Source organism: Gallinula chloropus (genome assembly GCF_964237585.1).
Source record: "Gallinula chloropus genome assembly, chromosome: 1".
NCBI classification, from domain to species: domain Eukaryota; kingdom Metazoa; phylum Chordata; class Aves; order Gruiformes; family Rallidae; genus Gallinula; species Gallinula chloropus.
Genome location: NC_140085.1, coordinates 208,730,838 through 208,757,136, shown reverse-complemented (window position 1 = coordinate 208,757,136; position 26,299 = coordinate 208,730,838). Strand labels below are relative to the sequence as shown.

The 26,299-nt window shown below is 37.3% G+C and overlaps 1 protein-coding gene across 1 annotated transcript in view; it reads left to right on the top strand.

Moving 5' to 3' along the window:
• Nucleotides 1–20,538, top strand: part of SACS (sacsin molecular chaperone) — a gene marked incomplete at its 5' end in the record, with an annotated part of 33,021 nt that extends 12,483 nt beyond the window's left edge. The window contains 5 exons of the mRNA XM_084260242.1: nt 884–1,030; nt 2,127–3,609; nt 5,970–6,061; nt 7,418–7,444; nt 8,804–20,538. Of these exons, the coding sequence (XP_084116368.1) occupies nt 884–1,030; nt 2,127–3,609; nt 5,970–6,061; nt 7,418–7,444; nt 8,804–20,364 (13,310 nt within the window). The 3' untranslated portion in view covers nt 20,365–20,538. The remainder of the gene's footprint in view (nt 1–883; nt 1,031–2,126; nt 3,610–5,969; nt 6,062–7,417; nt 7,445–8,803) is intronic.
• Between the last annotated feature and the right edge of the window lie 5,761 nt (nt 20,539–26,299).

Below are 26,299 nucleotides of genomic sequence, written 5' to 3'. Positions count from 1 at the left end.
GTGAGACCTAGGATAAAATATGCTTGAGGCGTTAGACAATTGTTTTCAGATTGTCTACTTATTAACCTGTCTCCAGTTCTTAACATAAAGATGACCCTAGCCCTTACATTGCAGCACTCGCCAGCCAGTTTGGTTTTCTTCCCCATCTCTTACTCTCTCATCCTTATGCAAAGGTTTTCACATCATCTAATAAGGCTTTGTGTGGCAGCTATGTATTTATCAAACAAATTAGTTTGTGTGATGATCCCAACAGGCATTCAGTTGTGATTTGAAGATTTCAGTGATGAATGATCCACTGCTTCTTGTTTCTAGGTGATTGGGTTTTATTCAGTTGTTAATCAGTGTCATTATGTTTCCTAATTTGAATTTGTCTTTTACTTTCTAGACATAGGTTATTGTTACATCTTGGCACATTATCTCTTTCTCTTCCAGTGCAGGTATTAATAGACTGTGATTAGTACATCTTTCAAACATCTTTTTTATAGACTGAACAAATTTAATTTAGGCCTTGTGCCACAGGACACTTCATATAGAAGTTTTCTTGTTTTCTGCTTTCTGTTCAGTTTTTCAGAATCATTCTGTTAAAATGTGGATGCCAGAGCTAAATACCACATCAGAATATAAATCTCTTAAGTACCATATACAGAGGTAAATCCATCTTGCTTTCTGTTTTTGCTGCTACTCTATACTTCCCTTTCAATCTCCAGGCAACATTTGATGTTAGCTTGAGTCATAGCTTCCCCATTAAATTTGCTTATTCTCACTTTAAAGAAATACTTCCTTACTACTTAGGAACTGGACTTAGGAAATTGACTTACTAGAGATTTTTAACAGTGAATAGTTTACTTCTGTCATCTTGTTAATGCTTGCCTATTTATTATAGGGCCAGCATTTTATGCATACAATGATGCAATTTTCACCCCTGAGGACTGGCATGGTATACAGGAAATAGCAAGAAGCAGGAAGAAAGATGATCCCCTGAAAGTTGGAAGATTTGGGATTGGCTTTAATTCAGTTTATCATATAACAGGTACTCTTGAGCAGATATTTTAAAATGACAATGTTGAAGTTTTAAGTTGCATAAATATTTTAGATACTCATCAAACATTTAATATTGTCTCTATAGTGCATTTTTAAATTAGAGCCCTACTTAAGTTTCCTTAAGAAGTGTTCATATTTTTCTAAAACTCTGTAAGGTATTTGGATTCTGAAGGCTTTTAGAGGAGATTTGTTTCCCCTAGTAACATTATTATATACTTAGACTCTTATATGGAAATGAACATTCCTTAATATTCCCTTACACTTTAAGTTATGTATGCTGTTTAGCTTTTAGAGGCCCACAATATAGGGTAGATGTGCAAGTGGAAGTGGGAAAGTGTAGAGTAGACTGAAACTTACGCAGGTTCTTTGCATAATAAGCAATGATTTTGTTCCATGCTAGAGAGGATATTCCATAACAGAGCTTTATCCACATTTATGTTTGAGAGAGATAGTACATGCTCCTTCACAAGGTGGTAATACTCAGTCTTGAAAAATTCTGTCAAAATGTTTTACTTCTGTACAGAAGCAGCATATGGTATAAGTAGTGTTTACAGTCTACAAAGTAATTATAATAGTACAAGATAAGAGGCTTTTGTTTTCTTTTCTAAAATAACATTTTTAACATGTGAAGTGAGTTTTTGAGACACAGGATGGTTTTTCACAACATTTTACTTAGTAGAGTGTGATTAAAATTTAGTTAATATGTTCAGTGGTTTGATAATTCCAGGAATGTGTGTTTTTAAGCGTACAGGATTACTGTTTGCCAGCCTTTGAGATCTGCAGAGCATTAATGTAATAGAATACATCTTTAGAAAAGGAACTTTTTTCCCCTGAAAATATTGGAAAAGTAAAAGTGTAGAGTTGAAAAAAAAATACTTTTTGTTGCTCACTGTTTGCTAAAATTCAAGTAGTTGAATGCTTGTTTATTCCTGTCAATAAGCACTGAATTAACAGAATTGTACTAGGCTCATCACAGTTTTATAACATCTGGTTTTTTTGCTCTATTTAAGTTCATTCCTTCAGACTGTATCTGAAAATGATGTTGTTTTAGGATTATTAATAGTTGTTGTTTTTTATGTGTACAGATGTCCCTAGTATTTTCAGTGGTGATCAGATTGGAATGCTCGATCCCCATCAAACCCTTTTTGGACCTCATGAATCAGGCCAGTGTTGGAACCTAAAAGAAGATAGCAAGGAAATCAATGAACTTACAGACCAGTTTGCACCATTCATTGGTGTGTTTGGCAGCACAAAGGAAACCTTTAAGAATGGAAACTTTCCTGGTACCTTTTTTCGTTTCCCACTTCGGCTGCAGCCTTCCCAACTCAGCAGCAATGTTTATGACAAACAGAAGGTTTTGGAGCTGTTTGAATCCTTCAGAGCAGATGCAGACACAGTATTGCTTTTCTTGAAGAGTGTTCAGGATGTTTCACTGTATGTTCGGGAAGCTGATGGAACTGAGAAGCTGATTTTCAGAGTAACTGCTAGTGAGAACAAGGCCTTGAAACACGAAAGACCCAATTCGATCAAAATCTTAGGAACTGCAATAAATCAGTATTGTAAGGGAGTTCCAAGCAATAGCATAACATGTGTGACATACCATGTAAATATAGTTGTGGAAGATGAGAGTGTTAAGGATGCACAGAAAACATCTTGGTTAGTATGTAATTGTGTAGGTGGTCGAGGAATGTGTACTGAACTAGACTGTTTAGCTGATGACTTGAAATTTGTTCCTACTATTGGAATAGCCATGTCGTTATCAACTAATGGGGAGGGAAAGGGAGCTGTAGTAGATTTTTCAGGAAGAGCATTTTGTTTTCTGCCTTTGCCTCCAGGTGAAGAAAGCAAAACTGGACTCCCAGTTCATGTTAGTGGTTTCTTTGGTCTCACAGACAATAGGAGGAGTATCAAATGGCGAGAGCTGGATCAATGGAGAGATCCAGCAGCTTTGTGGAATGATCTTCTTGTGGTGAATGTAGTGCCAAAGGCATATAGCACCCTTATTTTGGAAGCTATTAAACGAATGGAGACTGAGAAGAATTCGGATTTTCCATTGACAGCTGAAAGAATTTACAGGTTATGGCCCGATGAGCACAAAATAAGAGTACCATGGAAACCAATTGTAGTACCTCTCTTTAAAGAGCTGCTCCAGCATACGGTTATTTACTCAATGAGTAATCAGTGGATAAAAGTGGAACAGGTGCACTTTTCTGAAATGGATGAGAGTTTGGACTACACACAGTCAGTTCTCAACTACCTCCAGAATTCAGGGAAGCAGATTGCCAAGGTACCAGCAAATATTGCTAGTGCAGTGCATCTTATTATTTCTACTGCTAAAGATGTGAAAAAAGTGACTCCTGCTGTAGTACGGCAAGTACTAAGGAAATCTGGACACAGTGGCCCTGCTGAAGAAAAGCTTCATCTTTTAGAATTCGTGCTTTCTGATGGAGTCTACAGTGAACTGATTGGATTGGAGCTTTTGCCGGTACAAAATGGAAGTTTCATTCCTTTTTCCTCATCTGTGTCAGAACAGGATGTAGTTTACATAACTTCAGAAGAATATCCCAGGTATACTTAATATTTTAACTACTGTTTTGGTCTTTTATTTTTTTAGTTTAAGTGCTAAATCCGAGCTTCTGACTTTTATTAGTTTATTGTCAGAGTTGACAATATGCAGCAGCCTGTAAGGTAATGAAATAATGCACAGATCAAACTCCATTTTCTGTATGTATGTACATGTTTGTGTGCATTTGAAAAGTTGAAATGATTTCTTCTGAGAATTGTAGGAGGAGGTTAGAAACATGCATGCTAGAAGTACATTAAATTAGGTAATTATAGGAGCTTTTATTAAACTTAAAACTTGAGATTACTTCAGCCTTTTTATTTATTTTTTTTAACACAACACTTACTTTCATTGATGGGCTTAGTACTAAACACCTATTGGTTTTAAGAAGTAAGCAAACACTACCATGGAAAGAAGCAGGCTTGTCTTCTACACTTACTCTCCCTTTGGTTTTTCCAGTCCCTCTCCAATTAATTTTTTCCCTTGCTTATTTCCCAGCTGCATCAGTGCTCCAATTAGATTCACACTTCATCTGCTGAAAAAGTTGCATTGACACTGGAGAGGGGATAGGAAGGAGCAGGCTAGCTGGAGTAAGTGACTGTGGGGTCACTGGTGAGAAAGCATGACATCTGCTTTCTGTGTATGTACAGTATTATTATGTACAAATCTTTATAAAAGATTTGTTAAATTTGGTCCCTCTCCAAGTAATCACTGAGGAGGTGCTGCTTGAAGTCAATCAGACACACCAGATATATTATCTGTTAGCTGTTCCTACTTACAAAGTGTTACCCATACATATGTTCACAACTCCTCCTCCTCCTCCTTTCCCCTCCGAGTTCCACTAGTTTTCAGATCCTGAACTTGACAGAATGTGAGACTTGGGATGTGCTTTGCTGATTTTTCTGCACCATAGGCTGTTTATGAGAGTAGTAGAGGTGGGTTGGAGTGTGCAAATACAGAAATTATTAAGGTAAAAAGTGCTCCAAGTAAGGTCCTGAAGTGGATTGCGGTTTGGATATAGGTAGAGACAATGCATCTTCAAGAGAAGTAGTTGGGTGTGGTTACTGCCTTCACGTGTCCCTTGAGAGGAGGCTTGTGGGTGTTTTTTCCCTCCAATTCAGCTTTTGTTCTGTTCTATTCCAAATCTTTCTCGTTCTAGACAATTTGGGTTATATTTCATGGGATTAACACTACTCAGAGCCTGTAGTTTTAGTGTATTCTTTAAACAGTGGTAGTAATTACTATATATATATATATATATATAAAATCTGTTGTGAGATGATTAGTCTGGTTTTTCTTTCCCTTTGTTTCTCCTTCCAGAAGTTAAGCCAGTATATAAAAGCAGAAAAATTTCCAATAATAAGACTAACAAATGATAGCTCTGCTTCAGACTAGTCATAAGATACTTTATTTGGATTCTAATGATGTGACTGCATCTTTCTCAGTTTGTGTTCTGTTGTTGATGGATTTAGTTTTGTTAGTCTTGTAAAACGATACAAAAGCTTGTTATACCAGGCGTACATCTACTTGCTAGCTATGATAATCCAGAATTTGAAATAGTGATGTTTGATTTGTCTCTCTTGTTGCCTACAGTAATTATTTTAAATTCTAATATTATAAATAAGATAAATTACTTATGCTAGATGTTTTAAAACATTTTCAATTTCAGGGTTTGTCTCTTAGTGTATTCAAACTTGGACCCACTTAAAGAGCAGAAGTAAGCTCTTAAAAATTGATTTCTGTTAATACCCACAGAAGAACGAGAAAGATTCTGTGTTTGTTTATGTATAACTGACATACCTGCTGTCAGAATTAAATTGGGTAGTTACTCTTTATTTAAGGAAGTTCTAAGTGGTAAGATGGAAGGGGAGGGAAAGGCAGGATGAGACTGACTTTTGTTACAGTAATTTTAATCTGCAGATCTTCTGGAATCCACAGATCTCTGTGAAGTCCTAGAATTAAATGTTGTATTTTTTTATATGCTTTCAAATAGAGTCTGTAAGAGGCATAGAATAGTAGATAGTATTCTACCTTTTTTTTGGTTGTTTGGTGTTAGAATGCATATAGATGTAAATAATTTTCTAATGCCAGTTTTTCTAACAGAAGAAAACTATCTTAGATCTACTGCAAAAAGGAGAATAATTGGAAAAATACTACACTCTGCTTCTAAATTTATGAATTTCTCATTTATAAGATACTGAAAGCTCAGTTCTGCATATGTAAGCAATTGCTTTGCATGTGACTGACTCACCATGACAATCACTGTGCTGGTAATTTCTGTGCAGCAACATAAATACATTCGATGGTTTGCTAAAGTGTGTTTTGGGGATTTTGTTTGTTTGTTTTATTTTTGTGGTGTGCTTAGATCACTCTTTCCTGGCCTGGATGGAAGGTTACTTTCTGATGACTTGAAGCCTGAGGTTTTAGCTGCTTTGAAAGAAGCTGCCAAAAGCCGAGGTAATGCATCTTTGCTATTCTCATGTTGTGAAGTTTGCTGCATCTGCAGATAACAGGCATTCTATGTTTAACTGCCTTCACAATTACATCTTTTGCCTCTTTTCTACTCTCATTTGTATTTGCCTTTCCACCCTTGGGATTCATTGCTGTGCATTTGATTGATCTGAGTCCTGGAAGTTTTTTTGAGTAAAAACTGTTAGCAGGCAAGACACAGAATCATAGAATCACAGAATGCTTTGGGTTGAAAGGAACCACAAAGATCATCTAGTTCCAACCCCCCTGCCATGGGCAGGGATGTCCTTACTAGACCATGTTGCCCAATGCCCCATCTAACCTGGCCTTCAATGCCTCCAGGGGTGGGGCTTCCACAGCCTCTCTGTCCAACCTGTAGGTCACTCTTCATCTTATTTTTAAATTGTATGAGTATATGGTGAGCTATTTTACTCTTCAATGCCTAGAAAATGTGCTTTTCAGAAAAAGACCCTTGTCTCTTAAGTTGCTCAGTTCATCACAATTCTTTTTTAGACTGAAGGCCTTAAAACTAGACATGGAATACTGTAAGTCATTGTGTTGATTTACTTTTCTTATAGCCTTTATCATGGTCTTCAGTCATTCAGTCACAGACTCTTATGTGTTCAGTTTGTGTTCTGACCTAATTTCAACTTCAACTCTTTGTACATTCTCTGTTTGGTCTCTGAGTTGCAACAGTCTATCTAGTCTTGGTTCTTGGGAAGATTTGCGATGACATTTAAGGTCTTGCTTCTCTTTCTCCTCTTCCTCTAGCAGTTTCTTTGAACAACATTTTTCTAGGGCTTTGTTCCTTGTTGGTAGTATGCTTCTCATTGATTAAAACAACATATTTTTTTTAAATTAATATGACAAGTGTGATTATTCGAAGTCATCTAGAATCGCTGAAGGACTTTTAGATAATCCTTCACAATCTTGTAGTGGCCTCCTTTTAATTCTACTTCCTCATAAATTATTTTTCATTCCAGGGTCTTGGATAATTATAAAGTACAACTGCAGTACCATCAAAGTTATATGTCACATGAGTAATAAATATTAGATTTTGGCAGGTTTTGCAACCTTAACTGTTAAGAATTTTACTTGCATACCTGTAGAAATGATATCAGAGATGTTCCTGATACAGTTGCAGAAATAACATATTCTTGTGTTATTTCTTTCAGAAAATGGGATGCAGTTATTTTTATTGTGCTGTACAAAGACTACTAGATCTGTTTTTTTCTCTTCTGAGATGTTTACTGTAATTTTCTAGCTAATAACTGTTTCTGTATTTAATGTGTTAATGTGTAACTCACAAGATGTTTTCTAAAAACGGGTTTGATTATATTCTAGCTCAACAGCTTCTCTGGGGATTTTCAGGTATGGTTATTAACTGAAGATGTCCTGGTTTGGATTGAAGCTTGATATTTGTGTGAACTGGGTGATTAGCTATTCTCATTACAGCTTTCTTGTAAAGAAAACTTGACAAATAGGGGTGCCAAAAGACAGCTACCGAGGATAATTATGAAAGTTTATGAGTAGAGCTGGGGGGAAATGCATGAAGAAAACCTTGTAATTATGTTAGACAGAAATGTTAAATATTTTAACTGGGTTTTATTACATATTTTTAATAATTTCCTGTGATGTAGGAAGATTTCCGGTATTTTAAGATCACATTTATAGATTTTAACCCCCCCACTATTTCTGAAGTTCTGTGCTCAGATAATGGGATTGAAGCTTAGCTTTTAGATAGCTTTATATCTTGCTGGGCCACTGCTGCAAGTGTTTCTAACTTTTACAAGGCTGCTGTGTTTAGCTGGGTTTTCTGTTCAATAGAACTAACAGAATGTGTAGCTCTGTAGACATGATGTGAAACAAAACAGCTTTTATCTGAAGGATGCCTTACTACCAATTTCCAGCAGAGCAGAGTAGATGGTATCTTTAACTGAAATGTTGCTTTTAAGGAAGTGACAGTGCTATCTAGATAGAAGAAAGATCTGAAATTCAAATAGATGTCTTGCTTCCATTCCTGTCTTTGTTTTTTATATCCTTGGGAGGTATTGGTATTTTTGTATTCTGTACTATTTTGTTACCTCTAGACATTCCGTAGTTTTTAATTAAAAGCTGTCTTAATGGTAATTAAAACATGATTGTTATAATATATTTACTTTAGTGAGGACTTTGTTAGTGAGAATAAAAGCATGTGCTTCTAAACGTAATTTTAGCACTCCTTGCACAACTGAAGTTTGTTGCTTGTCAGTTTTAGTGTAAGATCATCTAAACCTGAGCTGCTCTTTGCTATATCTAATAAATAATCTTTCAAATCTATTTAAATATTCACAATTCTAGACAAACAATGGATGAAATTCTTATTTACTGCTAGGCAAATAAGTAGTGTAATAAATCAACCCACCAAAAAATACATTTGAGGCTTCTACTTTGTAAATCCATAGTTGCTATGTATGCCTGACATTTCTTGTGTCAAAATAACAAATGCAATAACATATTGATAACTTTCAGTTTGTTTTTATACTAATATGGAATGTGTTCATTTTTGATTAACTCCTATAAGTTTGTATCTGCAGTTCTATTTAACAAAGAATTTCCATCAAAAGAAAAGGCAAGACACCAGTTGAATTATATTTTTTTTTCTTTTTTTCTCTCCTCCCAAACAACCAGAAGCACTTTGTTATGTAACTCTGTGATTTTCATGGGTTTTCCCTTTTGCTGTAATTTCAGGAAGGCCATGCACTCAGCTGCAACTTCTGAACCCAGAAAGATTTGCCCGACTCATTAAAGAAGTTATGAATAGCTTGTGGCCTGGCAGAGACATGGTGGTACAGTGGTATCCAGGTTTGGAAGAGAAAAATCACCCATCAGTTTCCTGGCTTAAGATGGTCTGGAAGAACTTATATATACATTTTTCTGATGACTTGAGTGTGTTTGATGAGATGCCTCTTATCCCCAAGATACTGCTGGAGGAAAACCAGACATCAGTGGAACTGGTTAGATTAAGGAATCCATCACCTATTATTCTGGAAGACGAATCTGAGACTCAGCTGCCAGAATATTTAGCTGATATTATTCAGAAAGTTGGTGGAGTTGTACTTAAGCAGCTGGATAGTTCTATCCAACATCCACTCATAAAAAAATATATACATCCACCATTACCAAGTGCTGTTTTACAGATAATGGAAAAAATGTCCTTACAGAAACTATGCAGTCAGGTTGCATCATTCCCATCAACACATAAAGATGCCCTTAGGGCATTCTTAGCTAGTTTAACTGATGCAAGTGAAAAAGAGAGAAGAATTATTCAGGAATTGCTAATATTTAAAAAAATTGAAAAGTCGTCCGATGAAAGTGTCCCTGTTTTTACTGGGCTGAAAGGTAGCAAGGTGTTACACCCCACTGCAAAAATTCCTCCTGGTCTAAGATTTTCTGTTCCAATAATTGACAGCAGTGATGAGGCTACTATTCGCTTAGCCAACCTGCTGAAAATAGAACAGCTAAAGAGCACAGATTGCTTGAAGTTTGTTATACAAGACATAAAAAGTGACTTTTATTCATATGATGAAACAACACAGATAATGCAATGGGTTCTTGAAAATCTGACTTTTCTGAAAAATGAGAATATAGATGTGATAGATTGGCTGACATCACTGAAGTTTATTAAGATTTCACAGGAAAAGATAATGTCAGCAGATGAACTCTTTGATCCTGAGGTAGAACTTCTGCAAAATTTGTTTTATGCTGAGGAGGAAATTTGCTTCCCCCCTGCTATTCTTACATCTTCAGATATTCTTCATTCTCTGAGGCAAATAGGCTTAAAAAATGAGGCCAATCTTGAGGAAAGTGATATTATGAGAGTGGCAAATAAAATTGAAAGTTTGCATGCTAACTCTAACACTGATCATGATTTACTGTTAAGAAAGGCTAGAACTCTCTTGATGATTTTGAATAAAAACCATGCACTGCTTCACTCATCTGAAACAAAAGCAGCGCTGAAGAAAATAAAATGGATTCCTGCATGTAAGGAAAGACCTCCAAATTATCCAGGATCCTTGGTTTGGAAAGGAGATCAGTGTAATCTTTGTTCACCAACAGAAATGTGTGATGTATCCCATGCAATTTTAGTTGGTTCCTCAGTTCCTCTTGTGGAAAATGTGCTGTTGGATGTAGAAAAGGCACTTGGTATCGCCACCAAGCCCAGCATAAAAGCAGTCTTGAAACATTTCAAAGTGGTGGTTGATTGGCACAGTTCTAAAACCTTCAGTGATGAGGACTATTATCAATTTCAGCATATCTTGCTTGAGATTTATGGATTTATGCATGATCATTTAGAAGAAGGCAAAGAAGCTTTTAAAGCCCTGAAATTTCCCTGGGTTTGGACGGGTAAAACATTTTGTTCCCTCACACAAGCAGTAATAAAGTCAGTCCCTGATCTTGATCTCCAGCCTTATCTGCATTATGTGCCAAAAACAATGGCAAAGTTTCATCAGTTGTTTAAATGTTGTGGTTCAATAGAGCAGTTAACACCTGACCATGTTTCTATGGTCATTCAGAAAATCTATTTGAAGAGCGAGCAGTCTCTTTCGGAACAAGAGAGTAAACAAAACCTTCACATCATGTTGAGCATCATAAGGTGGCTGTACAGCAATCAGATTCCTGCAAGTCTGCACACACCCATGCCACTGTACAGTGGCAAACTTCCTTATAAACTTGCAATGAGGCCAATTCATGAGTGCTGTTACTGTGATATCAAAGTGGATGACTTAAACGATTTGCTGGAAGATTCTGTTGAACCCATCATTCTGGTGCATGAAGACATACCAATGAAAACTGCTGAGTGGCTAAATGTCCCATGCCTTAGCACAAGATTGATTAATCCAGAAAATATGGGATTTGAGCAGTCTGGGCAGAGAGAGCCTCTGACTGTAAGAATTAAAAACATTTTGGAAGAATACCCTTCCATTTCAGATATCTTTAAAGAACTTCTTCAAAATGCTGATGATGCTAATGCAACAGAGTGTAATTTCCTGATTGACATGAGAAGAAATATGGATATAAGAGAGAATCTTCTGGATCCAGGAATGGCAGCATGTCATGGTCCAGCTTTGTGGTCCTTCAATAATTCTGAATTTTCTGACTCTGATTTCCTAAATATAACTCGATTAGGAGAATCTTTAAAAAGGAGTGAAGTTGACAAAGTAGGCAAGTTTGGACTGGGATTCAATTCTGTCTATCATATCACTGATGTTCCTATTATTTTGAGCCGGGAGTTCATGATTATGTTTGATCCAAATGTCAACCATATCAGTAAGCATATTAGAGATAAATCTAACCCTGGGATCAAAATCAACTGGAGTAAACAGCAGAAGAGACTGCGAAAATTTCCCAATCAGTTTAAGCCGTTTATTGGAGTCTTTGGCTGCCAGCTGCCACTGACTGTAGAATCTCCTTACAGCTACAAAGGAACACTTTTCCGGCTCTCCTTTAGAACGCAGCAGGAAGCTAAAGTGAGTGAAGTCAGCAGTGCATGCTACAATACAGCGGACATTTACTCTCTTGTGGATGAATTTAGCATTTGTGGTCATAGACTGATAATATTTGCTCAGAGTGTAAATTCAATGGTTTTGAAATACTTGAAAATTGAGGCAGATGATCCCGGGGTGGCACAAGACGTTGTCACTATCAGAAAAATTCTGTGTTCCTCCAAAGCCTTGACTTCTCCAAATGTGAGTGTTTTAAAGGAAGCAGCTAAACTCATGAAGGTCTGCAGCAGCAGTAATAAAAAGCTTCCCACCGAAACACCAAAGTCCTCGTGTATCTTACAGATAGTAGTGGAAGAATTTCATCATGTATTTAGGCGGATTGCTGATTTACAGTCTCCGCTTTTCAGAGGTACAGAAGATGATCCAGCTTCTTTCTTTGAAATGGCTAAATCAGGACAGATAAAAAGATCAGCTGATGAATTGCCACAGAAAACAGTAGATTCCACGACATGGCTTATATGTTCTTGCATGGACACTGGAGATGCTTTGAAATTTTCATTGCATGAAAGTGGACAAAGACTAGGTCTTGTTCCTTGTGGTGGAGTAGGAGTGTTGCTGTCTGAAACCCAGGATCACAAGTGGATTGTGAAACCTAATTGCAACAACATAGGTGAAGTATTCTGCTATTTACCTCTACGAATAAAAACAGGCCTACCTCTTCATATAAATGGCTGCTTTGCAGTTACTTCAAATCGAAAAGAGATCTGGAAAACAGACACAAAAGGAAGGTGGAATACGGTATTCATGAGGCATGTTATTGTAAAAGCCTACATAGAAGCACTCTGTGTTCTACGTGACATGGCAATCAATGGTGAACTAGTTGACTACAGTTACTATGCAGTGTGGCCAGATCCTGATTCAGTTCACGATGATTTTTCTGTTATTTGTCAAGGGTTTTATGAAGACATAGCTCATATGAAAAGCAAAGAGGGGATCAAAGTGTTTTCTGATGGTTTCTCTTGGGTTTCCATGAAGAATGTAAGGTTTTTGGATGACTCTATACTGAAACGACCAGATGTTGGACCATCAGCCTTTAAGATCTTCCTGAAGTACCTTAAAAAAACTGGTTCCAAAAATCTATGTGCTGTAGATCTCCCATCCTGGGTAAAGACAGGGTTTGAAGAAGCAGGATGCAAATACATATTGCTGGAGAACACTTTCTCTGAGAAACAGTTCTTCTCTGAAGTGTTTTTCCCTAATGTACAGGAGATCGATGCAGAGCTGCGTGATCCTTTGATGCGTTATGTTCTTAATGAAAAAGTTGAGGAGTTCTCAGGAATTCTGCGTGTTACTCCTTGCATTCCTTGTTCCTTGGATGGACATCCATTGGTAACTCCATCAACACTGATCCATCCTGAAGGAAGAGTCGCAAAGTTATACGATGCTGAAGATGGAAGATTTCCTTATGGCACAACTCAGGATTATCTTAACCCAGTTATTTTGGTTAAACTTGTTCAGTTGGGAATGGCTAAAGATGATATTTTATGGGAAGATCTGATAGAACGTGTAGAGTCAGTAGCTGAAATTAACAAGATTGATCATGCTGCAGCTTGTCTCAGAAGCAGTATTATACTGAGTCTTATTGATGAAAAGCTAAAATCTAGGGACCCTAGAGCTAAAGAATTTGCTGAAAAATGTCAAGCCATCCCTTTCCTTCCTTTCCTCAGCAAACCAGCAGGCTTCTCACTGCACTGGAAAGGCAGTGATTATCAGCCTGAAGCAATGTTTGCAGCAACTGATCTGTTCACTGCTGATCATCAAGATATAGTTTGCCTAATACAACCAATTCTTAATGAAAATTCCCACTCCTTTAAAGGTTGTGGTGCTTTGTCATTAGCCGTCAAGGAATTTTTGGGTTTACTGAAGAAACCAGCTGTTAACTTGGTCATAAATCAGTTAGAAGAAGTTGCAAAGTCATTTGATGGAATCACACTGTATCAAGAAAATATCACTAATGCTTGTTACAAATACCTACATGAAGCGATGCTACAGAGTGAATCAACAAAAGCTATGATAATTGAACAACTGACAAACTGTAGTTTTATTCTTGTTGAGAATGTGTATGTTGATCCCACGAAAGTGTCTTTCCATTTGAATTTTGAAGCAGCACCCTATCTCTATCAGTTGCCTAACAAATACAAAAACAGTTTCCGTGAGCTGTTTGAAAGTGTGGGTGTAAGACAAGCTTTTACAGTTGAAGATTTTGCTGTAGTCCTGGAATTAATAAATCAGGAAAGAGGGACCAAACAACTAACAGAAGACAACTTTCAGCTTTGCAGGAGGATAATTAGTGAAGGAATATGGGGCCTCATCAGAGAGAAGAAGCAGGAATTTTGTGAGAAAAAGTATGGTGCGATTTTGTTACCCGATACTCGTCTTGCGCTTCTGCCTGCAAAATCTTTGTGTTACAATGACTGTCCATGGATTAAAGTTAAAGACACAACTGTTAAATACTGTCATGGTGATATTCCAAGAGAAGTTGCAGTAAAGCTTGGAGCAATACCAAAACGCCATAAAGCTTTAGAAAGATATGCATCCAATATCTGTTTTACTACCCTTGGAACAGAGTTTGGCCAGAAAGAAAAATTGACAAGCAGAATTAAAAGCATTCTTAATGCCTACCCTTCAGAAAAAGAGATGCTGAAAGAGCTCCTTCAGAATGCAGATGATGCAAAAGCTACAGAGATCTGTTTTGTGTTTGATCCTAGACAACATCCAGCCGATAGAATATTTGATGAGAAATGGGCACCACTTCAAGGACCAGCGCTGTGTGTTTACAACAATCAGCCTTTTACAGAAGATGATATTCGAGGAATCCAGAACCTTGGAAAAGGCACAAAAGTAGGAAATCCCTGTAAAACTGGACAATACGGGATAGGTTTCAATTCTGTTTATCACATCACTGATTGCCCTTCTTTCATATCTGGCAATGATATACTTTGTATTTTTGATCCTCATGCTAGATATGCACCAGGTTCAACATCAACAAGTCCTGGCCGCATGTTTAGAGATTTAGATGCAGATTTCAGAACACAGTTCTCAGATGTACTCGACCTCTACTTGGGAAATCACTTCAAACTTGATAATTGCACAATGTTTAGGTTTCCTCTTCGAAATGGAGAAATGGCGAAAGTATCAGAAATTTCCTCAGTTCCGTGCTCAGATAGAATGGTCCAAAATCTTTTAGATAAGCTGCGTACGGATGGAGCAGAACTCCTAATGTTTTTGAACCATATGGAAAAAATTTCGATTTGTGAGATAGAAAAGACAACAGGAGCTCTGAACGTGTTGTATTCTGTACAAGGCAAAATCACTGATGGGGACAGACTGAAGCGAAAGCAATTCCATGCATCTGTAATCGACAGTGTAACTAAAAAAAAGCAGCTAAGTGAAATACCCGTGCAACAGATCACTTACACAATGGATACTGAAGACTCTGAAGGAAATCTTACAACTTGGTTAATTTGTAACCGATCAGGCTTTTCCGCCATGGAAAAGGTATCCAAAAGTGTGGTTTCAGCCCACAAGAATGAGGACATCACTCTTTTTCCACGAGGCGGGGTAGCAGCTTGCATTACTCATAATTACAAAAAACCCCACAGAGCCTTCTGTTTCCTACCGCTGTCATTAGAAACGGGGTTACCGTTTCATGTGAATGGACACTTTGCTCTCGATTCTGCAAGAAGAAATCTGTGGCGTGATGATAACGGTGTTGGAGTAAGAAGTGACTGGAATAGTAGTCTAATGACGGCACTGATAGCACCAGCCTATGTTGAACTGCTAATCCAGCTGAAGAAACGGTATTTTCCAGGCACTGATCCTACAGTATCAGTGCTGCAAAACACACCTATTCATGTTGTGAAGGACACTTTGAAAAAATTTTTATCCTTTTTTCCAGTTAATAGACTTGATATTCAGCCAGATTGGTATTGTTTAGTGAAAGCAGTGTACAGTTGCATTTATGAAGATTTGAAGCGTCTTCTACCGGTTATGCGAGCTCCAAATATTGATGGGTCTGATTTGCATTCTGCTGTTATCATCACCTGGGTTAACATGTCTACTGTGAACAAAGGCAGGCCATTCTTTGACAACTTGCTACAAGATGAATTGCAGCATCTCAAAAATACAGAATACAACATCACAACGCGGAAGACAGTGGCAGAAAATGTTTACAGACTCAAGCATTTACTCTTAGAAATTGGATTTAACTTGGTATATAACTGTGATGAAACTGCAAATCTTTACCACTGTCTGGTAGATGCAGATATTCCTGTCACCTATGTGACACCTTCTGATGTCCGATTATTTTTGATGACATTTTCCTTTCCAGACTCTAATTGCCACATTGGAAAATTACCCTGTCGCCTTCAGCAGACAAATTTGAAACTCTTCCATAGTCTCAAGCTTCTGGTTGACTACTGTTTTAAAGATGCAGAAGAAAATGAAATCCAAATTGAGGGCTTGCCACTCCTTATTACTCTTGACAACGTTTTGCAAATTTTTGATTCAAAGCGACCAAAGTTCTTAACAACATACCATGAACTGATTCCATCTCGCAAGGATCTGTTTATGAACACACTGTATTTGAAATATAACAATATTTTACTTAGCAGTGAAGTAGCAAAAGTCTTTGATATCAAAAGTTTTGCTGAATTGTTATCATCTGTGCTGCCTAGAGAATATAAAACTCGAAATTGTATGAAATGGAAGGAAAACTTCGCAAGTGAATCTTGGCTTAAAAATGCCTGGCATTTTATTAGTGAGTCTATAAATAGTAAGGAAGAGCAAGAAGATACGCAAGCTAAATTTGATGATGTTGTCGAAACTTTGAAAGACTGGACTTTGCTCCCAGGTGTGAGGTTTACAGTCTCAGCTAATCATCTTGTTGTGCCAGAATGCGATGTGTTGCTGCCACTCAGCATTATGCATATAGCTGTTTTTCCAAATGCTCAGAGTGATAAAGTTTTTCATGCTTTAATGAAAACAGGCTGTATTCAGCTGGCATTGAACAAAATCTGCTCCAAAGACAGTGCTTTAGTGCCTTTGTTGTCGGGATGTACAGCAAATATAGATAATCCTTCAAGCATTCTGAAAGCCATACAATATATGGTACAGACATCAACTTTTAGGACTGAAAAGTTAGCAGAAAGTGACTTTGAGGCTCTCCTAATGTACTTCAATTGCAATTTGTGTCATTTGACATCTCAGGATGACATAAAGATTTTGAAGTCTCTTCCATGTTACAAATCAATTAGTGGTCGATACATCAGCATTTCAAAATACGGGACATGTTATGTCCTCACGAAAAGCATTCCATCAGTAGAAGTAGACAGATGGACACAGTCGACTTCATCAGCTTTCCTTGAAGAGAAGGTTCATTTGAAAGATTTGTATACTGTGCTTGGCTGTGTCACTGTGGATGATCTTGAAGTGTACTTGAAACATCTTTTGCCAAAAATTGAAAGCCTTTCTTATGATGCAAAATTAGAACACTTGATCTACTTAAAGAATCGGCTAACTAGCATTGAAGAAACTTCTGAAATGAAAGAACAGCTGTTTGAAAAGCTTGAAAGCATTTTGATCATTCATGATGCAAGCAATAGATTAAAACCTGCAAAATATTTTTATGACAGGACTGTAAAGGTTTTTGAAGTTATGCTTCCTGAAAAATTCTTTATACCTCAAGACTTTTTTAAGAAACTAGAGCAACTTACAAAACCAAAAAACCAAGCTGCATTCCTTCCATCATGGGTAACGTTTCTGCGACACATTGGATTGAAATTCATCATTTCACAGCAACAGTTATTACAGTTTGCTAAGGAGATCAGCATGCGAGCAAACACAGAAAACTGGTCTAAAGAAACACTACAGAATACTGTTGATGTTCTCCTTCATCACATATTTCAAGAAAGAACTGATCTTTTGTCAGGAAATTTTCTGAAAGAATTGTCATTAATTCCTTTTCTGTGCCCTGAACGAGCTCCAGCAGAGTTTGTTAGATTTCATCCTCAGTACCAAGAAGTTAATGGGACCCTTCCTCTTATACGATTCAATGGGGCACAGGTGAATCCTAAATTCAAGCAGACTGATGTGTTGCAGTTGCTGTGGACTTCATGTCCCATTCTCCCTGAAAAAGCAACACCTTTAAGCATCAAAGAGCAAGAGGGAAGTAGTCTTGGTGCGCAAGAACAACTTGAGCAAGTTTTAACCATGCTGAATGTTAATTTGGACCCTCCCCTGGACAAAGTTATCAATAACTGCAGGAACATATGCAATATAACAACTTTGGATGAGGACATGGTGAAAACTAGGGCCAAAGTCCTAAGGAGCATTTATGAATTTCTTAGTACAGAGAAAAGAGAATTCCGCTTTCAGCTTCGAGGAGTTTCTTTTGTAATGGTGGAAGAAGGTTGGAAGCTCCTTAAGCCTGAAGAAGTGGTAATAAACCTTGAGTATGAATCTGATTTTAAACCTTATCTTTATAAACTTCCTTTAGAACTTGGTACTTTTCATCAGTTGTTTAAACATTTGGGTACTGAAGATATTATTTCAACAAAGCAGTATGTTGAAGTTCTAGGTCGCATATTCAAGAACTCTGAAGGAAAGCAACTGGATCCTAATGAAATGCGCACAGTTAAGAGAGTAGTTTCTGGCCTGTTCAAAAGTCTTCAGAATGATTCTGTCAAGGTTAGGAATGACCTTGAGAATATGAGGGATTTTGCCCTTTACCTTCCCAGTCAAGATGGTAGGTTGGTAAAGTCTAGTATCTTAGTTTTTGATGATGCACCCCACTACAAAAGCAGAATCCAAGGTAACATTGGTGTGCAAATGCTTGTTGATCTTAGTCAGTGTTATTTAGGCAAAGACCATGGTTTTCACACTAAATTGATAATGTTATTCCCCCAGAAACTGAGGCCTCGCTTACTTAGCAGCATTCTTGAAGAACAGTTGGATGAAGAATCTCCCAAAATTTGTCAGTTTGGAGCACTGTGTTCTTTGCAGGGAAGGTTACAGTTGCTATTGTCTTCAGAACAATTCATCACAGGACTCATTAGGATTATGAAGCATGAAAATGACAATGCTTTTTTAGCTAATGAAGAAAAAGCAATAAGACTTTGCAAAGCTTTGCGAGAAGGTTTGAAAGTTTCCTGTTTTGAGAAGTTGCAAACCACATTAAGAGTTAAAGGTTTTGCTCCTATCCCCCACAGCAAAAGTGAAACATTTGCTTTCCTGAAGAGATACGGAAATGCAGTAATACTGCTGTACATACAGCATTCTGACAGCAAAGACATAAATTTCCTCTTAGCATTAGCAATGACCTTAAAATCTGCAACTGACAACCTGATCTCTGATACCTCGTATTTAATTGCCATGCTGGGTTGTAATGATATTTATCGGATCAGTGAGAAGCTTGACAGCTTAGGAGTGAAGTATGATTCTTCTGAGCCATCAAAACTTGAACTGCCAACACCTGGCACTCCTATACCGGCTGAAATTCACTATACACTTCTTATGGATCCAATGAATGTATTTTATCCTGGTGAATATGTTGGTTACCTTGTGGATGCTGAAGGTGGTGATATATATGGATCATATCAACCAACTTACACCTATGCAATCATTGTACAAGAAGTAGAAAGAGAAGATGATGAAAGTCCTAGTTTCCTAGGGAAGATTTACCAGATTGATATTGGATATAGTGAATATAAAATAGTGAGCTCTCTAGACTTGTACAAATTTTCAAGACCAGAGGAAAGTTCTCAAAGCAGGGACAGCGCACCTTCTACCCCCACCAGTCCTACAGAATTTCCAGCACATGGACCGAGGACAATTCCGCCTCTCTTCACTGGTAGAGACAGCCACAAATCAATGTCCTCAAAACATCACTCTCCAAAAAAAATAAAGTCAACCTCGTTACCAGAAATATTGAGAGAAGTGACATCTGTGATTGAACAGGCTTGGAAGCTTCCAGAATCTGAAAGAAAAAAGATTATTAGGAGGCTTTATCTTAAATGGCACCCAGATAAAAATGCGGAGAATCTAGATATAGCTAATGAAGTTTTCAAACATTTACAGAATGAGATTAACAGGCTAGAAAAACAGGCCTTTATGGATCAAAATATGGATAGAGCCTCAAGAAGACCGTTTTCATCCTCTGCTTCTCGATTTCAGTCAGATAAATTTTCATTTCAGAGATTTTACACTTCGTGGAATCAAGAGGCAACAAGCCACAAATCTGAAAGGCAGCAGTATAAAGAAAAGTGTCCAACGTCCTCAGGGCCATCTTACTCGCAACGCTTTTTTGTCCCACCAACGTTCAGGTCTGTTGGCAATCCTGTAGAGGCTCGTCGATGGCTTAGGCAGGCCCGAGCTAACTTTTCAGCTGCAAGAAATGATCTTCATAAAAATGCCAACGAGTGGGTGTGCTTTAAATGCTACCTTTCTACTAAACTGGCCTTGATTGCAGCTGACTACGCGGTGAAGGGCAAATCAGACAAAGACGTCAAACCGGCAGCCCTTGCACAAAAAATTGAGGAATACAGTCAGCAACTTGAAGGGCTTGCAAATGATGTTCAGACATTGGAAGCTTATGGAGTAGATAGCTTGAAAACCAGGTATCCTGACTTACTTCCTTTTCCACAGATTCCCAATGATAGGTTTACTTCAGAAGTGGCTATGAGAGTGATGGAATGTACTGCTTGTATCATCATAAAACTTGAAAACTTCATACAGCAAAAAGTGTAAAGAGATTTGAAGAGGGAACTGTTTTTGTCAAGAGCTTAAGTGTATATGTGATGGGACACAAATGGGATTGTAGAGATTACTGAACATCCAAGAGGTTACACATTGCCACGCAGCTTAGAAACATAATGCACAAAGGTGGGTTAAGTACTGAAATACTTAGAATTGAAATTTATCTAAATGGGATTTTTTTTTTCTTTTTGTAAACTGAGCCTGCTGTATAAGCAATCTGTAAAACATGAATATTTTTTAAAATTTGCAAGGAAATTGAGCTGCAAAAATTAGCTGTATGTACAATATTAATTGGCATATTAAACTGCACTTTATATAACCAAAGCTTAGCTTTCTGTTAGATGAAGTCTGTAATTGTAACTCCTTATAAGATTTTATTTCATTTAATAGAATGTTTCCGAAAATGTCAGTTTTCAATGTACTAATCTTAAGACTGGATGTACTATGTAATGGGAGGTGGGATGGTAATTAAAATAACTTTGGGGGTACTGCTCCAAAGCATTTCTGTATTCTTTTGTGTTCTGTGGACATTTGTGTCACTCATGGTAATACTCTTATCAGCTGGATCTGATTATAAATTTGCTGCAGCATCCCATTGTGAGCATTGAAAGGATAGTTTAGTACCTGTAAACTGGTACAGTTATTTTAATGCTGAATAAGGATACTTGATTTAACATGCAACTTCATGACATGCATTGATTGCATTTACTTTATTATAAAATAATTGAGTATTTAATGTTTTTTTCTAGACCCCGTCATCTTTTGTTTAATAAAAATGCATGTGGGTGATATAAAGTTGGTGAACATTATTATATGATGTTTTATGATTTATTTTTTTTTCCCAAACACCAAAACTCAGTGTTCAGATGTCTAAATACTTGAGTTTTGGTTGGTTGGTTGGTTTTGGTTTTTTTTCCCGGCTTGTGTGCCTTTGTGTGTGTACATATATATATATATTTTTCCACAAACAAACATTGATAATAGTACAATTCTGTAACCCATTTTTGGTGTACACTGAGCACTGTTTTTTGTTACATGTTCAAAGGTGCTGCAAGGTAATGCCCTTTTATTTTGTTGTTCACTACAGGCCTAGAGAAGTCTGATTTTTAGTTCACACTCTTTATTTTATAGTTTGTAATACTTTTGGTAATGTCATGCAATATGTTCAATGTTAGCTATTTGTAAAAAAACCCCTAAAAATTAAAAAAATATGCAAGGATAATAGTACATAGAAAGATTTTTTTCAGGATCAGCCACATTTAACACAAATGTAAAAAATTTTCAAGTGGCACACTATTACAATTGTTTAGTGACAGCACACTGAAACTGTAACTTGCAGAACAGAAAGGAAAATAGCAGTGAGCTTGCAGGATACGGCTGCCATAATGTTATAATAAAAAGATTAAAAATCACAATGAAGGTTTCTTTGGTGTTGTGCAAATTATAAAGGGCTTGTTCTCTTCTGAAGAGTCTTGCAAATTGTACTGGGAAGAAATGTGATATTTGGAAAACGATACTGCTTCTGTTTGTGAAGCCCTATTATTATTTCTGCTAGTAAATATTAAGTGCCATAACTTTAATAAAGAAAAATGCAAACATAGATTTCAGTCTGATGTGTTTTGGTTTTATAAAATAAATTTTCATTTAATTTTGAATAATTGTACAAATATTTAAACTCTATTAATCAGGAAAAATGCCTTTTTTTTTCCCTTTCAGTGATGAATGTTTGCAGTTTTCTCAATTCGTCCATTTTTGCTGATGTTTTTGCAACAAATACCATGTGAGTAAAACACAAATCCTAGGGTGCCATGAATAAAACAGTTGAGTTAATTCCCTGTGTTTTTCAACAGATTCCTTTGTGGCTGTTTGTGTGTTGAGTCAGATGAGTGGTATGGGTTTCAGTTTAAATGGAGCTAAATCAAGGTAGCACAGTAGCATCAAAAAAGAGGAGCAACATGAATACTTCCCTGTGTTTAGGTGAGATCTTGAGGAAGAAAAACTTTTGAAGCATGTAACAGTGTTTTGTAAGTGACTTAGGTTGCCTTCCCAATATTATTATGAACCATTAAAATGTCTGTGCAGAAGTATTAAACTGTTTTGTTAGATTTTTATGATTTTTTTTATTGGTCGAGTCTTGACACCATGAGAAGGAAAATGATCCCAGTTCTTAGGAAGCCAGTGGTCTGAAGTAATTTTAAATATTGAGCCAATGTGAGCAAGAAAACTTGAGTGACAGAAAAATTCATTTATTATCTTATTGTCGGGTTGATACAATCAATTAGTTTCGATAAAATGCAGAGAGACAGGCAAGAAAGTTGTCTCAATTTGATGTCTTTTTTAAAATTTAATTTGCTTAACACTCTGTAAGAGGTAACATGGATAAAGAGGCCTTGGGAGACCAGAAAACCGCATTGTGATAGTGATTTTGTAAGTGCCATTTAATCCCTGTTTAAAAAGAAATACATTTAAAAAAAAGTTTAATTCCTGCTTTGTTTTTGCTCAGCTGGGAGCCTTGGAAAATGCAGAAGAACATACTTGTTCCTAAGTTGGTCATGGAAACTCAGAACAGTTAGGATGATGTGATTCCTTAGCAAGGGCCTGTAGAACTAAACGGTAGCTTGCACAAAAAGGCATAAGTAATTCTGCACATTACACACATTCACATGATAAAAAAGGTGTTTTCAGCCTAGTTATCTTCCAGTACCATAACTGGGAAAAGCAGCTTCAATATTGTCTCCCAGGATTATAGCTATGGGGTTTAGCAAAGACCAGTGATACAGGAGACTTAAATTATCTCTACGGTCAGTAGCTTAAATCCAAGGCATCACTTGTAATAAGCCTTGGCCAGTCTGTTACTATTTCTCTTTGTGTGGGATCTTTACAGCTTTTCTTCTAAGACACTGGCAATAGCACATGTTCTTAAAAGCACTGGTCATTAGCCTCAGCACTTAAATGGCAACACAAAGACTTTTTTTTTTTATTTTAAGGAAATAGATTTCTGCGTAGCCAAGTACCAGAAGAAATCAAAATGGTTTGTTGTATAAACAAATGCAGCTTTGCAATATAAATATTGCAAAGTATAAATACTCCAGGCATCATCAAAATAGAGTTACTATGGTGGTAAGAACTGTTAGTATGAGGATTCCATTCACTTGGTACTTGGGTTGCTTTCTATGAGGCACAAGCACAATCTATTGTAATTGCTCCACCTAAGGAGTGCAATGCCAGCTTCGAGATTTCCCATTGCAGGATCTGAACACTTTGAGGATGGATGGATTGGTATTGTGGAACATGGGTAGAAGTAATACTTTGAAAGTAATTAGCCTTGACACCCAAAGTAGCTGTTTTCATTTGAAGACGACGTATATTTTGTCACTTGGAGGTGTTTGTCAATGAGTTTTTCATCAAAACTGTTTATCTTTTATTTGGTTTCCTTTCTGGATGACTAATGCAGTAGCACTGGCATATTGTTTTGCTTAACTTTCACTCACTACAGATGAAGATAAAGGAGTTCCAGATGTCCAGTGAAACCTACCTGTAAAGCATTTTCTAAATTTTGGAAAGTAAATTGTCACTTGGGGCCAAGATTTTAATTCAGATTTTAAAATACTGCACATTCCACGTTCTGAGAGAGCTGGGAAGATAATTTTGTTTTAAAACCGAAAGCACTCATTTATGCTGTGTTTCATATGAACATAAAAGGAGAAGCAGGCTTTTCAAAAGGTATAAAGTTTATTCAAGAACTCAGTTTTTCAGTCAATTCTTGCAATTTCCTTTTGCATAAAGCTGTATAAAGGTAGACAAATGTAAATACTAAAGGACTGTGAAATGGAAACACAGAGGGATGTGTTTGGGCGATCAGCAAATGAAGTTTTACTGCCAGTTTGATGTTTTTACTTTTCTGCTGTGTAACAATCCCAACCAGTTACAAGAACTGCTGTAAATAATTCTTTTTGAGGGAAAAAAAAAAGCAAACACCACAGTTCCCTACATGGGGTAGTTTTTTTCCCTCCTTTTGGATAATGCTTTTGAAAATAAACTAGAGAAGTGTGTGCTCTCACTACGTGCCGTAGTTTTCTGTTAATCTGTAACTGTTACTGAGGTTTGATTCAAGTGGAGACAATAACTTTTAAGTGTTGAAGAGAGATGGAAAGAAGGTACCAGGAATGATAAGTTAGCGGTGTGGAAACTGTACTGAGATTTGCAACAATTCAGATCATAGCATCAGCTGATCACACTGTGGTAGCTGTAACATACACTTTGTTTCTCCACTGACCAGAACTAAAAGAAAAAAATCCCAAAACGTGTTGTTCAGTGACAAGTAGTTGCCATCCATGCTTTATAAACCCTGCACAACTGACCTAATGCAACTATATTTTCAACATGAGTCTGTAGCATAATGAAAAGAAGAATTAATTTTAAACAATGAAGGGGAGCAAGCTGGGGGTATGGACTCTGGCAGAGCAGAGGATACAGCAGACCTCTTTAGTTTTCCATACTACTCTGTGTTCGCTCATGAACTGAGGGAACTCCAAAAGGATTATCTCTACAAGAAAGGCAGTTGTTACTGCAATGTTTAGCTGAGGTGCCATTACCAGCCTGGAAACTGCACCCTGGTTTTCCTATATAGCTTTGTAAAAGCGTTAACTAAGAGCAATTTCAGTGCAAAAAGTTGTAACAGAAGTGGCTTCCAGATACCCAGCAGTTCAGGGGTTAGGTTACTCTTGTGATACATGGAAAGTCTGGATTCAATCCCTTGTGCAGCGTTAACTGGCAAATCACATTTGAAACTGTGCCTCCAAAACAAAAGCTTGATATGCCTAACTTAACATGTTCCATTTCCACTGCCAGCATGATAGGCAGATTGTAACTAATGCACTTACTCACAGTGTCTGGCTAGCACCTAGGGATTAGTTTAGGTGATTGAGTAGTTTGGTGCCACAGGGGTGTGGGCCTTCCTGTCAGAAACATGGGTAAGATGACAGTTGGAGTGCCTTTCAAACTAGGTAGCAGCTGAATTCTCTAAGGATTGCAGTACTGTTTTTGCTGTTGCACTACCCCTGTACAAAGTGTAGCCACTACAGCCCTCCTGCTTGCTTGTAGCAGCAGTTGTTAGGTATCTGGCACTTGGAATGGAATTATCTGTCCTTTATTTTAATACACAGACTTTCTATGTATTGAATAAGCCAAGGCTGCTCATAATTTGGATTGTAAAAAACTTGCACGTGGAGCCGGAACCACCTAAACTGCCTTTAATGGAATGCTGAAGACAGGTTTCTGTTTAAGCCTGTCTTGGCTGAGGGCTTAGTTGTAGAGATACAATTGAGAGATATGAGGAGATATATTAATTTCTTTAGGGCCAACAGCCCTGGAGTCACTCCTGAAAGTAAATGTCTAGGCCCGGGAAAAGGGAATTTCAGAAATGGAAGCTGTGTGGCTTCCTACTTCTCCCTGAGGCAGTATGTTAGTAATCAGAGCGCTCTCAAAGTAACATGAGAGACCTTGATTCACTTGCCTCCTTTGCCTGAAGGGACCCAAAAGCTTGGCTTAAGCATGTCTCCAACTTTTCCTATTGAAGCTCTTCTAGTCTGCATTAATTGCTGAGGGCTCCACCCTGTTAATGAAGGGAAATTTCAGTATTGTACTTTAGACTCGTTGGATAAATTACAAAGGCAGCCCTTGAGGCAGGGACTACCCAGGGTTTCTTGTCCACCAGAGCTGATGTAGCAAGTTTGTAAAAACAGCATAGTTTTAGTCATTCTTTTCTTCTGATTCTCCTGCCTTAAGGATAATGAATCTTTTCTCTGATGGATGGACATTCTGGGGTTTAATAATGGTCATGGGTAAAAAATCTTTCTTTAGGTAGACACGAAGGCACTATGTGATAGCAGCTCCAACCTGGGTAATAAAATCATCGAGTATATAC